The sequence below is a fragment of the Pimephales promelas genome, chromosome 24 (genome assembly GCF_988280905.1).
Source record: "Pimephales promelas chromosome 24, fPimPro1.hap1.1, whole genome shotgun sequence".
NCBI classification, from domain to species: Eukaryota; Metazoa; Chordata; class Actinopteri; order Cypriniformes; family Leuciscidae; genus Pimephales; species Pimephales promelas.
The window spans coordinates 5,076,686-5,092,967 of record NC_142792.1 but is presented as its reverse complement, the minus strand read 5'-3'; the positions used below and the strand labels follow the sequence as shown (position 1 = coordinate 5,092,967).

The 16,282-nt window shown below is 36.7% G+C and overlaps 2 protein-coding genes and 1 long non-coding RNA gene across 5 annotated transcripts in view; 2 read left to right on the top strand and 1 right to left on the bottom strand.

Moving 5' to 3' along the window:
• LOC120476730 (uncharacterized) overlaps positions 1–10,942 on the top strand; it is a 30,795-nt gene extending 19,853 nt beyond the window's left edge. The window contains exons 2-3 of the long non-coding RNA XR_005622251.2: positions 6,324–6,424; positions 6,816–10,942. This is a non-coding gene — a long non-coding RNA (uncharacterized LOC120476730). The remainder of the gene's footprint in view (positions 1–6,323; positions 6,425–6,815) is intronic.
• Positions 1–11,091, bottom strand: part of chst11 (carbohydrate sulfotransferase 11) — a 40,280-nt gene extending 29,189 nt beyond the window's left edge. Inside the window, exon 1 of one of the 2 annotated variants that reach the window (XM_039667788.2) lies at positions 10,957–11,091. In XM_039667788.2, the coding sequence (XP_039523722.1) occupies positions 10,957–11,059 (103 nt within the window). In that variant the 5' untranslated portion in view covers positions 11,060–11,091. Of the gene's footprint in view, positions 1–10,941 lie in introns of both variants that reach the window. The other variant, XM_039667790.2, reaches the window with a different exon arrangement.
• Positions 11,092–13,372: 2,281 nt separating this feature from the next.
• Positions 13,373–16,119, top strand: nfyba (nuclear transcription factor Y, beta a). 2 transcript variants are annotated; one of them, XM_039667838.2, is made up of 7 exons: positions 13,373–13,476; positions 14,172–14,265; positions 14,366–14,499; positions 14,716–14,913; positions 15,179–15,257; positions 15,436–15,515; positions 15,618–16,119. In XM_039667838.2, the coding sequence occupies exons 2-7, from the start codon at positions 14,172–14,174 to the stop codon at positions 15,648–15,650; spliced, it is 618 nt and encodes a 205-aa protein (XP_039523772.1). In that variant the 5' UTR covers positions 13,373–13,476; the 3' UTR covers positions 15,651–16,119. The 2 variants fall into 2 exon arrangements, with proteins under 2 accessions (XP_039523772.1, XP_088982860.1); XM_089126734.1 differs by lacking the exons at positions 13,373–13,476; positions 15,179–15,257; positions 15,436–15,515; positions 15,618–16,119 and adding an exon at positions 13,488–13,634 and having other exon boundaries at positions 14,716–15,051.
• The last annotated feature ends 163 nt before the right edge of the window (positions 16,120–16,282 follow it).

The following is a 16,282-nucleotide window of genomic DNA, read 5'->3' as shown; positions in this document are numbered from 1 at the left end:
CATTATGGAAGCAAAAAATCATGCTGACAATAACTGCACATTTTACAATCTACCTTCATTTCTATTCATTATTTGACAGAGTGATTAACATAAATGTCCAAAAAAATAATAAAAACAGAAACAATATACAAATGTAGGCAGGAACACAGTATATATAACTATATATTATATCTCTTTTTGGCTCTATTTATAGCAGCTGTCAAGAGTTTCTCAAGAGTTCTTCCACCACAAACCTCTAATTCTGTATGACACACCCTTAAAGAAGGAGGAGGAGGAGGAGGAGAGAAGATAAGCAAACGGAGGCTGCAGGACAGAAAAACAACAAATAGAAACTGATTCAATTCAAACCCGCAGTGTCCAAATGTGAAGCTAACCCCCGTGTTAACTGAGACTGCACCATTCAGAGCAGCAGGAGATCTATAATCAGCAGGGACAAGTGGAGGTCTAATGTATGGGTAGATATGGAGAAGCAAACAGCCGTCATCCAGATGCTCACTAGACAAATGACACTACAACACTTCAGTCATCACCTCTCTTTTCCTTCTGCAGTGTCAAAGCATGACTCAATGTATAGCCGTAATACACAGTCTCCTTCGCCGCACTGTAATGAGAGGATACGGCATGCACACGTTTACAATCCTCACAAGTGTTGCAATCCTTTTTGTTCTTTATCACACGTTTTTACACACACAGCTTTCCTGCGATCAGCCGTCAATCATTTGGAACTCGTTTTACTGTAAAGCAGAACAGTAAAACACTGTAAAAAAATAAACCATCATTTTTACGGTAAAATACCGGCTGCTGTGGTTGCCAGATCTTTACCGTCAAAAATATGATAGCAATGTTATTGGTTTTACAGACTTAACTTAAAATTTACAGTAATAAACCGTAATTCATTATCAGATATAATGTTAATTTAATGACATATTGAAGGATTAATATTTGTTTTGTAATACACTGAAAACCACCAAATTACAGAAAGGATGAGAGTCACATGATCAATCAAAGTTCATCTCAAGCAGCTTTTCCACAAGAAAGTTAATACTATTTTATAGAAGCTTCACAGTTTAATTCACACAAACATTAAACACACATGAAATGTAAAAAATGCAATAAACACTAATTTAACAACATTACATGTAACATAAAAACCTAATGTACACAACTGATTAGAAAAAATTATGAAGAAACAGTTATTTCAACAAACATAAATCATGTTTACATACATGATTACAAACATAAATGTCACACAGGGAATTGTGGGGATATCAATTTACGTTTTTTTTTTACTGTAAATTATACAATGAGTTGTTCTTTTTCACTTCCAAAAACTGTAAATCTAATGGTATTTTACAGTAAAATAACATTAAATGTAACATTAGATCTATCACAGTTATTTACCGTATATAGTAAGGAAACTTTCTGTTAACCAATTAACAGTTTAACTGTAGCATTTTTACAGTATTTTACTGTTAAAATCACGATCATTTTTAATGACAGATTGTAGTTGGCTGCCTGCTTTTCATGTGTGTCAGATGTTGTCTTCCTGTCTAAGTGGTCATGCAGGGAATTGTGGGGATGTCAATTTACGTTTTTTTACTGTAAATTTTACAATGAGTTGTTCTTTTTCACTTCCAAAAACTGTAAATCTAACGGTATTTTACGGTAAAATTACATTAAATGTGCCATTAGATCTATCACAGTTATTTACCGTATATAGTAAGGAAACTTTCTGTTAACCAATTAACAGTTTAACTGTAGCATTTTTACAGTATTTTACCGTTAAAATACAGATCATTTGTTAACGACAGATTGTATTTGGCTGCCTGCTTTTCATGTGTGTCAGATGTTGTCTTCCTGTCTAAGTGGTCATGCAGGGAATTGTGGGGGTGTCAATTTACGTTTGTTTACTGTAAATTATACAATGGGTTGTTCTTTTTCACTTCCAAAAACTGTAAATCTAACGGTATTTTACAGTAAAATTACATTAAATGTACCATTAGATCTATCACATTTATTTACCGTATATAGTAAGGAAACTTTCTGTTAACCGATTAACAGTATAACTGTAGCATTTTTACAGTATTTTACCGTTAAAATACAGATCATTTGTTAACGACAGATTGTAGTTGGCTGCCTGCTTTTCATCTGTGTCAGATGTTGTCTTCCTGTCTAAGTGGGCGGCCTGATGCTATTAGTCACGGTCTAACTGCACGAGACTGGTACTGATTTGACCCGAGGAACCTCATGAATGTTTTAGACTGAGAGTGGCAAAGAGGAAAAGATAGAGTAACCCAAATAATGTCCTCGCCAACCGATCCCACCCCAGAGACACACAACAGTGATCCATGCAGTCCATTACATGGGAGCGTACCATTACTGCTCAGCGCGGGGTGGGGGGGTCAGACTGATGGGCCTCTCACATCCACAGTCCTTCTGTTTAGAGTGCGCTTTGATTAGATCACCCACTTACACCCCTAATTAGCTTCATTAAATCAGACAACCTTCAAATTACAAGTGTGGTTCAAGCATTTTCCAGTCTGAATCTCCTCTCCCTCTGGTGCTCTGCTCACCTGACAAATGTTACGGTTATTGTTCTTTACAGTGTTATCAGTTATATAAGGCTATGTGTGAGCTTTTGAAATAACTGCAATTTGTTGTGGACTTTACATTACAAACACGTATAGCCTGAAATCCACAATGATTGCCTCAAAACACTCCATTATAGAAGATGTGCGGCTCCTTTTGAATGTTTTAACATTCATTGTGAACCCAAAATGCTCTTGTTTAACTTTATTTCACAAGCATCCCAAATATTTTCAGCCTTTACAGGTACGGGGTAAGACTAATGAAAAGCTATGTCACAAAAGTTTGTTAATATTAATAAAATGACAATATCATTTAAACATTATTATTATTAACTATCATATTAATAAACAATATTAATGAAAATAATATCACTTAAAAAATAATAATCCAACACAATTTTTAAATATAAATATAATATTTTAAATAATAATTTAAATATAAAATATATAATATATAAATCATAATAATAGTTATTTTTTACTAAAATCATAACAGACCATATTAAAAAAATAATATTCTAAATTGCATTAATAATAATAATTTATTATCATATTTAGGTTGGCTAGGTTCCAAAAATCATCATAGTGAATTATTTAGTACATTTCATTTTTTTTAATAATTTATTTGTTTGCAAATGTTTGATTATGATAATTCATACATTTCATATCCTAGATGTAAATGGCATGAATCATTGTGATATTTATTCATATTTTAATATTTGAATTTTAGTTTATTTACAATAAATAAATAATGTAATTGTACCCAGTGCAATATTTGTTTGCAAATATTTGATTATGAGAATTTATCCATTTCATTTCATACATTTAAATGGCATGAACAAAACGACAATAAAGAATTAATCACAGTATTTTGTATTAATCCTCAGTAGAATTCGTTCTCAGTGGAAAAGTCATAATTGTGAAATTGAGTCAGAATAGTCTACTCCATGAAATAAACCTCAGTGTCTTTTAGATGATATTAAACAATGGCTGCTTTTATGAGAGAAAATCAGAGAACAATCAGCTTTATGTGAGTGAACAGCCGTGCGATGCGGTCTGTGTGAGCAGTGTTTCGCACTGTTTTGGCTCTTTGTCTTGTGTTACTATTTGGAGCATGCTCAGAAAATCAGGCCCGTAAATCACCCGCAACCTCTTACCAAAAAGCCCCCATAAGGGCCACTGCAACTACTGTTGCCATGGGAACATGAAAAGGAAGTACACTTATGGGATGTCTTCATGTCACGGCCAAGGGCGTACTTTTGAAGCCAAGATAATGTACAAAAAATGTGAATTAGAAAAGCGAACAGCAACAGCACTGAGACTTCTTAATAATCAGACTTTGTCCACTAATGCTGTGAGTGAGACGCTCTATACAGCACTGTTATTCACTCAAACACACACACTTCCACGTGCAATATGATCTCTTCACTAAATGGCATGCATGTTACTGCTAAGGTTTCTTTTCCTTCTTCTCAAAGCAAAATGCTATGGTTTTAAAGTAACTGAAATACACATACCACAAAATTACAGACTGGAAGAGGACTATGCAGAAGTGAGATCTTAAAATAGCCATGTGTGTGTGTGTGTGTGGGGGGGGGGGGGGTGACAGTAGTCAAACCAAGAAGAGTCACTCACACTCCATGCAAACAGTGCCAAAAACACACACATTCTGTTTATTATAAGTATGCACTGCAGTTATCTCTACCACTCTGAAATGCTCAAGCAATTTAAAGTCTTTAAAGCTTATATTGATCTTTAAACTTTAGGTGTGGTCAAACACGCTGATTCATTCAGGATTCAGAGTGAAATGCTACTTTTATTTTTGTGAAGATGAGCAATATAAAAGACAAAGTAACTGCCAATATTTTGTCTAAAATCTAAAACGTACTCAATATTACTTCTTTGTTACTAGAACTGGCGTATAAAAGCAATGGCGGTGTCTCTTTGTTACTTAGAAATTTGCTGTTTAACGTGATGTTTTCAAATTATTAATGGATGCTTAGACATATTTTTGGATGTTAAAATGGCTCAATCAATGAATCGTTAGTTTGGGGGTGGGACTATCAGTTTGTCCAACCAATGGGAGATGAGGGGAGTGATTGGGGAAACCTATTTGAAAACAGTCAATATTGTTTAGTGACAAAAAAGACACATTTCAAATGCAAAAAAAAACAAAAGTAATTTGAAATGGTGGTAAAATATACATTTAGCCTACTTAACTAGTAACCTTTTATTAGTTACGCACATTAAGTTAAAAAATCATAAAAGCCGAGTATATGTGTATGCTTATACCCCCAATGTTTAATGATTCTTCTATCCCAACAATACAGTTTACGCTGCACTACACACTCTCTTGATTTCTGTTTTGCTTTCTCTTTTTCACATCCGTCCTGCACTCATAGCAACTGTAATGTGTCTCTGCAATTGCTCACTGCTTCGTTTTATTTCAATGCAGAAGAGGAATTAAACTGGATAAAAAAACTTTGTATTAATAGCCATGGATTCTCACTGTATCCCCCCCATCATCTTATTATTCAAGGGAGTGAGCCTTCATATCAAAATGCTTCAAGAGAAAAGCATCCACACTACTAACACACACGCACACGTGTGAACACCTGTTTACACTCTCACACCCCATCCCTTCAAAACACACATCATACATGCTGCTGTTTCCATGGTGATCGCTTACACCCTGTGAAATGTGGTATTTCTCCACCGTCGCATATTTTCTCACTCGAGTTCTTTGTCTCTTTTTGGTCCTCTGTCTTTCCTTTGTCCTGCAGGACTAATAAATATGTTTTAACCAATGGACAGGATGAGCTATTAAGTATCGCTAGAACAAATCAACCTCTTATGCACGTATATAAATGTGAGAGTTTAAGACAAGTATGTTTGTTCAGAACTAGCGGATAGTGATAGATAACTCTCATTTGGCTATTTTTACACCATAATGAGGAGAAGTCTGTATAATACACACCCCTCCTAAAAGCATACATGCACAGTCAAACCATTGCCATTATTAAAAACCATAATTCACTTTAGCTCTGTTCAAGAACATAATTAATTCGGAATAAAACCCCTACTTGCTCAGTCTGATTGTGAAAAACTGCACCCGCAGCGTTGAATTTCACAAGGAAAAGTGTGGGTCGTATTTCAGAACCAATAATTAAAAGAAATCATTGTAAAAAAATCTTTTCATGATTAGTAATCACAACATTTTTTCTTTTGTCGAATCAACTTAAATAATTTATTTAGTTCAGATAACATATAATTTTGAGTTTCTGATGATTAAATCATTCTCCTTCGTTGTATTAACTCACTTTTTGAACTTAAAATGAAGGCAACCAGGTTACTTCATTTTTTAAGTTAAACCAACAATAATTTTTTTTACAGTGTAAAAAAATAAATTATGAATTGTGCCATTATTTTCTTGTTTAGAATTTTTGCATTGTTTGCATTTTGCATTATAATGAGAATTAGAGGGGGAATTTATTGTCAAGGAAATGCAAAATATGACCCAGACATGTATTTAACAAGCTTTATGAGATTCACCCAAAGAACACAAAAGGAAATCAAGAAGCTTTTTGAAAGAAATGGCTTCTTTTATATTTGATATGTGTGAAGCATCAATGATTCCAATCATGCATAACTTCAGTTAATTGTGTCTTTTGCATGTGTGTGTGTGTGTGTGACATTCTTAACCCTTCATTGGTTTCATTGTTCTTTCTGTCACAGATGAAACATCTTCCCGTCGTCATGGTAACGGGCATAAATAATAGCCAGATGTGGTTAGGGACCCTCTTCTCCCATTAACAGCCTAGAGCTCAAGTCATACGGTAAGATCAATGCTTATCAATACTCTCGCCAACGAGACACTCAATTCAGCACGCGCTGACACTCCACGTAGTGCATAATGACTACTATAGCTATAGCAGGCTGACAAAGGGCCTAATGAGACACTCACACACACAAACATGCACACACTTTTCATTATGCCCATCGGAACAAAACAAATCTAATTTCTTTCTCCCAGAAGTCCTGCAGAACAAAAGAACCCACATTTCTTTTTCTTTAAAGTTATAAATATCAGCACACTCACTCAGTTCATACCTCTGTACTTTTATATGGCAGCAATTGTCTCGCCTGTGTCTATATTTATTTCCCCTACGGACCTTTAGTAAAAGATTCAAGTCCACGTCACTTATATATAACTTTATCTCTCCTCAGCTATAAAAGAGCAACCTCGGAGCACTTCTTCTGGGATCTGCACACACCATGACCCCACAACTCTGTAATTATCAAATTCGAAAAAGGAGCAACACATAATCACGCAACACAAACTCACTTTACCAAAATATTTAAAGCACCGGCTCCTAAAAAAAAGCTACGTTATTATGGGATTTGGGATATAATCGTCCATCCATACGCAGAGATCTCTTCATTCTTCCAGCTTCCTCCAGATGCGGGTGGCTGGCATCCAGATGTTGGATTTGGTAAAAGACACTTATGCGGTTTTCCATCATTATGACACGGCTCCTCCCACGACAAAACTCCGCAGACGGTGCAAGCTGAGCTTAATGAGACTAATGGGCTGACTCATAAACCACAAACATGTGCACACCTTTTATCTCACGCACATGGCTTCAACAATTAACCACCGGAGAGACGGAAAGGGCAAGAGAGAGGCGGACAGATGTGCAGAAAGCACGAGGCGGTCCGTCATACACGCGTGGCTTTTCACATCAACAAAAATGAAAGAAGAAGGAAGACATGCAGGGTATTCCTATAGAGTTGGCATTCTCAGAAGATACAAGCTTCTCAGGGCATGTGTGGGCCAGGTTTCATGGCAGCAGATGTTCGCATGCCGACCAAAATCACAAATCAGGAAGTGTGAGCCACAAATTCAATCCGTTTCAGCAGATGGATATCGACCAAATTGCTTTGGTGGGCTCCAATGACACAATCTCTGGCTCGAACACGAGGCTCAGCGCAATAACAACAAGTGCAGTGAAGAGAATGTGAATTAGGCCCGTTAATCAAACCTTATCTCACTTCTACATTTATGTTACAAAGGCTAAATAACTTAGCTTGAAGCTCATTTGTATTATGTATCTGAATAACACTGATTCTCAAATGTTACTCCAGCTGTACAAGTGTCCACATTTCTCCAATAATATTATTTTAATTGCTTTATAATTATGTTATTATAGATTATTTAATAGTATATATATTGTGTGTGGGTGTTTATATACTGTATTATTGTAATTAAATACAATTATTACAGATATATTATAAAAATGTTTAATGTTTTTTTTATTGATTTTAATTATTTAATTATTACAATTAATATAATTAGGGCTGTCAAACGATTAATCGCATCCAAAATAAAAGTTTGTGTTTACATAATATATGTGGGTGCACTGTGTATTTGACAGCTCTAATTATAATATTTGCCAATTCCTAAAATAAGATTATTTAAATTAATTTATTATTAGTTATATTATTACAAAAAAATATATTAAATGTTTTTGCAATTAAATAAATTTAGAATATTATTGAACATTATAAGAATAAAGAAAGAAAGAATTATATTATAAAATACTCTTAATTAAAATTTGTAATGTTAATTATAATATTAATTAAATAAATTACAGTTAATGTATTCGTTGTATTATTACAGAATTTGATACATGTAACATTGTTACAGAACATTATAAACATGTATTCTGAAATATTCATTTTGCAGCTGTACCAGTGTCCAAATCTCTTTGGGACCAGCGTGAGCATGTGGGTGTGAGTAAGCTGATGGCTTGGAAAACAAAGAACCGACCCACCAAGATCACACAAACAGGATATCCACTCTCCCAAAAAATGGACACGGAAAAAAACAACAACAACAATGAGCTTGGAACTGGCAGGCAAACAGTCGGTGTGATTTGAGCTTTGATATGCCATTTGTTTCCATGTTGACGTGACCTTTATCATTCATAGACATCAAATGCCAGGCCTCCTCAACAGACTCGGAAGAAAGACTGCTGTACGTCAGGGAAAGTCAGTCACACAGATACAGAAACGGCCTTATCTGAGCTCTCAGGAAGAGCCGGGACTCTTTGGTCTGCTGGTCTGAGTCCCCGTCCCGGTCCCGAGTAACCAACCCTTGAGGAATGTTGAACTCCCTGCAGACATTCCTTATCTCTTTTCTTAAGACAACTCATTTTGGTTCCTTTCCACGCCTATAATTCCCTCTCTTTTCTATCTCTCCAGTCCTGCCAAGAGGAAAGCTGTCACACTCAAGAGGTTACTCTTATCAAGGCTTCTCAGTTATTCTTCATTTCAGTAACTTTTCCCTCTGATGTGTCTTCTAAAATTCCTCAGGAGAAATAAAAATAGAGACAATTGAGCTATAAAATGAACGTGGATAGCATTGACAATCAACTTTAACATGGAGGAATGCGATCTGGCTTTTGTTTTTGAACATCGACAAATCTGAGCACAGAATTATGTTAAAGAAAATTTCTATAAATATAAAATTATTAAATATTCTATAAAAACGTATGCGTTTTGGCCATTTATTAACACAGAAACAGTATTTCGGGGACAGTGTTTTTATTGTGTTTTGCCTTTTTTATGAAAAGGTGGGATTTATCATTAATTTTTGTGGAAATCAACATTACGCCGCAAATGCTGTCGATTGACCTCAACTTGTATTGAACCTGGCAAATCCCTTTAAAAGATCTCATTTTCCTTATGGTTGTCCTCATTCTCTGTTCATCACAAACACACTGGAGCATGACGTCAGCCCTGTCACTCAACTGCTCAGGTCCACTTGAGGCTCTTTCCAATGTGAGTGTATCTGTGTGTGCGCCAGTGTGTTCTCGGGGTATGTTTGTAAGCTTGAGTGCAAAATCAGGTCACACAGGGGGAGGAAAGGACAAAAGAGCAAGGGCATGCCGCCATAGACACACACACAGAGAAGAGGAAACTGAAACACCTGTCAAGCCAATGCGGAGCATAAGGGAGACTGTTGTATTTTGTTCATAAGCATGTGGGACGCACAGCTGCTTGCACCACCATGGAGAGAAATGCCTGTACATCCCAGCAGACCATGGGATGCTGTTGACCTGAGTGTTACATGTCATGATCTTCTCTGGATGAGTGTGCATGAGCTCATCAGTTCCTCCGTCTCGTTTCAGCATCCCGTTTGTGTATGATGATGATGATGACACGGGCATTCCAGCGGACTGATGAGAACCTTCACATGCCGGTGACGCTGATGACTCACCGCTTCCAGAGACATTCCAGCATGCCGGTGACCACAGCGCTTACTGACTACTGCACTATACACAGGTCTCATTGTCCTTATCTGGATCTTCCATCCGCAGCGCATGGGAATTCCCCCAAAAAGCAGGTGACATGCTACATGCTTTGGACAAGATGAATCAAACCGGTGGGCGGGACAATGGAAAAGTCTTGCAGACACATGTAATTATACATCCAACATCATCTATCAATAGAACTTCCAGATGTGTGTATGTGTTTCAGTAGGTGTGGATGGATGGATGGATGGATGGATGGATGGATGGATGGATGGATGGATGGATGGATGTTTCGGTCAAACATGGACAAACCAAACCGTCGGTTTACATTTAAAAATTACATTTTGATAGATAGATAGATAGATAGATAGATAGATAGATAGATAGATAGATAGATAGATAGATAGATAGATAGATAGATAGATAGATAGATAGATAGATAGATAGATAGATAGATAGATAGATAGATACTTTCTATTCAATTTCACAACAAGGCTAGATAGACACTACTTTCAATTTCACAAGCCACGGCAAATCGGCAATATAAACAACAGTTATGAACAGAAACAGCAGAGGATGTGTGTCAGCTGTACGTCAGTATTGATGTATGGATGTGTGTACAGTGTGTCAGCATTCAGTACACTGACTGACTCTACTGTACCGGCCACCGGAGACAATGACCATCCCTCCACAACACAACCCTAAACAACGGACCTGGGCTCTACCCGTTGTGCTTCATATAAATAAAAGATTAAAACGCATAAAAGCGGACGGTATTATTGATAGGCTACGGAGAGCTGGAGCTTTGATGTGAGTCAGTAGGCTACATCACCGACTCTCTCTCTCTCTCTCTCTCTCTCTCTCTCTCTCTCTCTCTCTCTCTCTCTCTCTCTCGCTGCTGATGATCGATGCGCTCTTTCAAACAGCTCATTGATTATGAATGACATTCTTCCACACTAAATCACCAAGTCGGGGGCTACAAAAGAGGGAACGGAGCATCTTAAACCCTTTAGAATGAAACCATCACGAAGTCCTACCTGGTTGGAACATACTTTGGAAATAGAAGATGACCAGAATAAAAGATCCTAAACAAGTGGCCAGCACCATCCGGCAGATCCTACTCATCCTCATGAGGTCCAGTAACGTCTGTTTCATGGCTGGGCACGGAGAGCCGGAGGGACGGAGGGAGGGAGGCTGCCGAGCCCCGTACAGCGGGTCTGTGTTTGATGCTGATGCTCTCGCTGCCTGCGTCCGTGTCTCAAAGATCTCCGTGATCTCCCTGAAGTGCGCTAGCTTCCTCCGCACAGTAGACTACAGTGGAGAAGCCCCGCCCTCTCTGAACGAGCGCGCCCACGCTTTCATCTTTGTTTCCATTTAACCTTTCATTTCTCACATTTCCTTTTGCTTTTCGTGAGTTTTCAAAGTTGAAACTTGTTTGTCTTCAACAGCAGTTAAATAAAAAGGTCAAAAGTGTACCATGATGCTTTATAAATTTAGCCTAGATTGCAATTAAGCTTACAGTTTGTATTCTGTAGCCTACAGTAGGCAAAATATCATTATATGCACATATTTCAAACTAAGGTATGCCACTGAATGGTGTGGTTATTGCATATATGAAATTTCATGACTAGGCTACTTATTTTTTCTATTGTAAGTCTGATTCAAACAAAGCAATCTTTATTTATTTATTTGTATGTATTTTGTTGTTTATGAAGGTCATTACATGGCATTTTAGATTAAAGTTATGGTAGCTTCTGTTAAGGTTTTATAATAATAATAATAATTCTTATAAATATTATTATTAACAATTAACTAATGTATGTGGTATTGCTACTGCCATTATTAATAATAGCCTAACAAAATGTATACATTTTATTTATTTTTTTAGATATAACTACACTGTAAAAATATTGTTGGTTTAACTTAAAAAGGTTGAGCTGGTTGCCTTAAAATTGTAAGTTCATTGAAATGGAAAAATTGAGTTAATACAATGAAAGAGATTAATTTAATCACCAGAAACTCAAAATATCATGTTATCTGAACTACATAAATTATCTAAGTTGATTTGACAAAAGAAAAATTGTTGTGATTACAAATCATTAAAATATTTTTTCACAGTGTACATATATAGCCTACATAAATAAAATAAAATTGTAATTAAATGACAAGAAATGCAAAAAAAAAAAAAGAAAAGAAAAGAGCAAGTTCATCACAGCAAGGAAATACTGGCCTAAAAAAATCCCAATCTACATTACAAATCTGTGGTCAGGTTGGTGAGAAATATTTCCATATGCTGGTAAATAATGCAGAAGCTGGAAAGACCAGAGGAAGAAAAAACAGGTAGCCCAATACATATCACCAGATGAAAAGCCATAAATGAACACACTGCATAGATAAATAAAACTGAAACCTAAATACAGAAACCCCGCAGCTAATTGAATTTTAACCTGCTATGACAGTTAGATCATAAAGCCTCAGGCAAACAGTGCTGCTGAGTCGATGCCACCCTGTGCTGAGGCGTGGATACAACACTAAGACAATCACAATCACGGAAATGTCTTTTGAGATTTAGAGAGGAAACTAATCAAGAACTGAAAGTCTAATGCAATGTTAATTATTTATTAATGACATTGTGGCATGCATAGATGTTCTACATCATTTCTTCCTATAAGTTTCTTGGTTGGGTGCAGAAGATTTTGTAGCAAAACCTAAATTGAAAATTAAGTCTTAATTTATAAGGATATAAACTGCCACAACATTTCCTGTCGCTCATTATGCATTCAAGGTCCTCGGCCTGCTGAGTGAAGCAGAAACGTTTAAAATTCATGAGTGATTTTGCATTCTGGACCTGCTGGATTAGAGGCAGTTTTTGAGGTGTCCATTCCCAAAAGGGAATTAGGCCAGAACTACAAGGTCATGTGTTGGTGTCCTCTAAGGGGAGTTTTTACTGTACAGCTAAAATTACTACATAAAATGAATGGAAACTCCTGGTAAATGCAGTTATTTGTGGATTTTGCCACAAAAACGTGTAGTGTTTATTTAGCCTACTTTTTCAGGTACATCATTCAGTCACAAAGCAAGAAGTCAAAATATGAAAGCAATTAAATGCAGAAAAAAGGGAAAGTTTTCACAGTTGGAGATGATACGACTGCATTGGTGTTTGAAATTCACCTCATTCGGTTTCTTTGTCAAATTGAGCTCTAGCATCTTTACCTGAGACCTGTAAAAGGGGAATGAATGGGAAATTAGAAGAAGTATGTATTTGATTTACTCCTAGTTAGGCCTACATAAAATTATATTATAATTATCCACATGTATACAGGCCTATGGTGAGCATTAATCTTATCATATCATCAAACCAAATGAAGAAAAAATACAGTTTTAAGATTAAGGTCATTAGAGAGCATTTGCTACAAGATGTAGTTAAATGCACTGGATTCTGTAGCTTTAATTCACAATCTACTCAGCGCGCCCTCTGGTGACCGATATCCACGCGTGCCCAAGCGCGGGCACAAACTGTCTCGCGCAGGCCCATTTCCGTCCAATCAAGTTGCAGCGCGAGCACGAGTCAGGTTTGTATTTGTAGCTCCGGTCAAATGATCCGCTTCAGCGATAATTCTCGTGTTTAACGGGTAGAAATGGATGTTACCGGCAGGCTTTTACTGGTTTTACCGGGCCGAAGGAGCAGTTAAATGCAGGAAGTGTTGAAAGAATGCATGTTTGAGGATGGGTAAGGGATTATTTGAGTGGAGAGATGGAGGCTAAATGCACGCGAGGCCCCGAAGCCACATTTAACCACGTTTAATAAACAGCAAGTTTATTTGACAAAAGAAGACTGTTAGTTTCTGGTTAAAGTATCCAAATGGTTCACAAATGAGCTATTTCTTCCTGTTAAATGAGTGCAATTAGTTAGCTTGAGCTGGTGTGATGCTAACCTGTGCTAGCTGACTATCAAAACAAAGGGCTGCTAGTACTAGAGATGCATACAAACAATTATACTAATAACATATCCACTGCCACGTTCCACACATTTATTACGTATTTTTTCTATAACAGTATGTTTCGTAAATGTATATTATTATACGTATTTCTAAATATTTAAAATTCTTTAACCCAATGTGTGCTATTCATTATACATTTTTTTCATCATACTCTGGGGGAGTTATTTAGATGTTCCTGGGCCATGAGTGTATTCTTGCACATTATGAAGCTGTAACTGTAATAAATGTTTTTAACACAACTCTCATTGTCTTATTTGTTTATTTAGATGGACGGAGACAGCAGTACCACAGATACTTCTCAGTTAGGAATAACTGGAGAGTATATGACCGGAGGGACGTATGTCTTACAGACCCAGGATGGTGAGGACATGGACATCATTCACCTGTGTTCGAGATAATTAAGAAAACATTTATTATGACGTAAGAAGCAGCATGTTTATTGTACATTGTATGTGTGCAGATGATGGGGATGAAAGTTTTAATGACCATGAGGATGGCAACGGAAGCAAAGACAATTTCCGAGAGCAAGACATTTACCTCCCCATCGCTAATGTCGCCCGTATCATGAAGAATGCCATCCCGCAGACTGGAAAGGTAGATCTTACACTGTTCCCATGTTATTGGAAAACCTATACAATATCAGGGAGTTTAACTTAAAATGTTATGGACTATGGGGAAAAAAGTCAGCATGAAACGAGAGTTGCGATAAGATGTATATCCAAGAGAAACAGCTAGAAGTTGTTTGTCTCTTTGAATGTCCTAAACTTAAATACAAGTAAAGGCCTTTTTATCAACTCTTTTTAATCTCAGATAGCCAAGGATGCAAAAGAGTGTGTGCAGGAGTGTGTAAGCGAGTTCATCAGCTTCATCACATCTGAGGCCAGCGAGAGATGCCATCAAGAGAAACGCAAGACCATTAATGGAGAGGACATCCTGTTTGCTATGTCCACTCTGGGTTTTGACATGTACGTGGAGCCTCTTAAAGTCTACCTGCAGAAGTTCAGAGAGGTATTATTCACTCACTCACATATATATATATATATATATATGCACACACACACACCAGTTTATCTAGATCATGGTCTTAAAAACTGCTCCATTGTCTTAACAGATCATGATCTAAAAATATGAATGTCCATCCATATAAATAATTGTTGAGAACATGTATTTGAGTGAAACAAAATGTCATGAAATCGAATATTCCAGGATGTCAATGTGTTTTAGAGCACAAATTGTGTTTGAAAGTTACAAGTAACATGTTCATGTTTCCAAGGCAATGAAGGGTGAGAAAGGCATCACTCCGGTTTCAGTCAGCGAAGGCCTTGGTGAAGAACTAACAGATGACTCCTTCAGTAAGTTGTATTTCCCTTCAGAGTCGACATATTAGACATTCAAACTCTTTAGCAAGTGCCTTGTTCAGAAAATTTGATGTCATTGAAACATACCTCACCCTTCAATTTGTCCTTATTTACAGCTATTGGCGTTTTAAAGGGTTTCAATGATGAATTAATATAATACTTTCACTTGTAGCCGGACAGTTGCCTGCAGGACTGATCACTGCAGATGGTACGCAACAGAACGTGATGGTATACACCACCTCATACCAGCAGGTTAGTATGTTACCCCACAGATTTTATGACTGAAGATTAGACCGACTGGAGGTTTTAGTTATGCTCATTATTTAAACCGTCTCTCTTTTTCTACTCCTTTAGATCCCTGGCGTTCAGCAAATACAATTCTCATGACTGAAGAACAGGCCGACTATATCTAGTGGCCTGTCCAGTTTCCAGACAGACTTATCTCTTGCCTTGCACAGTGTTCAGGTCAGTGCTGGAAGACCAAGAGATGCCTGGTTACCAGAGCAGGAACAAAAGTGCCTGTTGCCAGGAGGCTAATTTGATCTTAAGTGATGTCTTGTAATTAATTCAGTATTATATTTAGACCAGTGTGTTTTGATTGGTCTGCTTGGTACAGGGCATACCAAATTGTGTTTTTGTTCTTATTAGTTTTTGTCCAATTTTTTTTGTTCTTATTTGGTATTTAATCATTTTTAAAGTTTGGGATGGGGCAGTGGGAAGACAAGGCCATATTGACCATTTAAATACCCACAAGTAAGGGAATTCTAATTTGATGTCATTTGATCTTAAATAACCTCATTAACTGACATTGTTATGCTGAGTCTTTGAATAAAAATGTGATCTGTCTTTGTTTGAAGGTTGTTCAGCATGTCCTTTAATTAAAAAGTCTATATTTATATATATTAAGAAAAACATTTATAGAAAATAAAAAAATGGTCAAGATCAAAATTCATTTGAATGTATGGATTTTATTGCAATGCCCTTTTTAGTCAACTTTAGCTTATACAAAAAGACTTAAG

Bases quoted from the DNA above. Each gene is read 5' to 3' on its own strand.
- nfyba (XM_039667838.2), top strand. From the start codon at position 14,172: ATGGACGGAGACAGCAGTACCACAGATACTTCTCAGTTAGGAATAACT. The intron at 14,500-14,715 runs GTAGATCTTACA...TTTTAATCTCAG, and splicing joins CCATCCCGCAGACTGGAAAG to ATAGCCAAGGATGCAAAAGA. The intron at 15,516-15,617 runs GTTAGTATGTTA...CTACTCCTTTAG, and splicing joins ACACCACCTCATACCAGCAG to ATCCCTGGCGTTCAGCAAAT.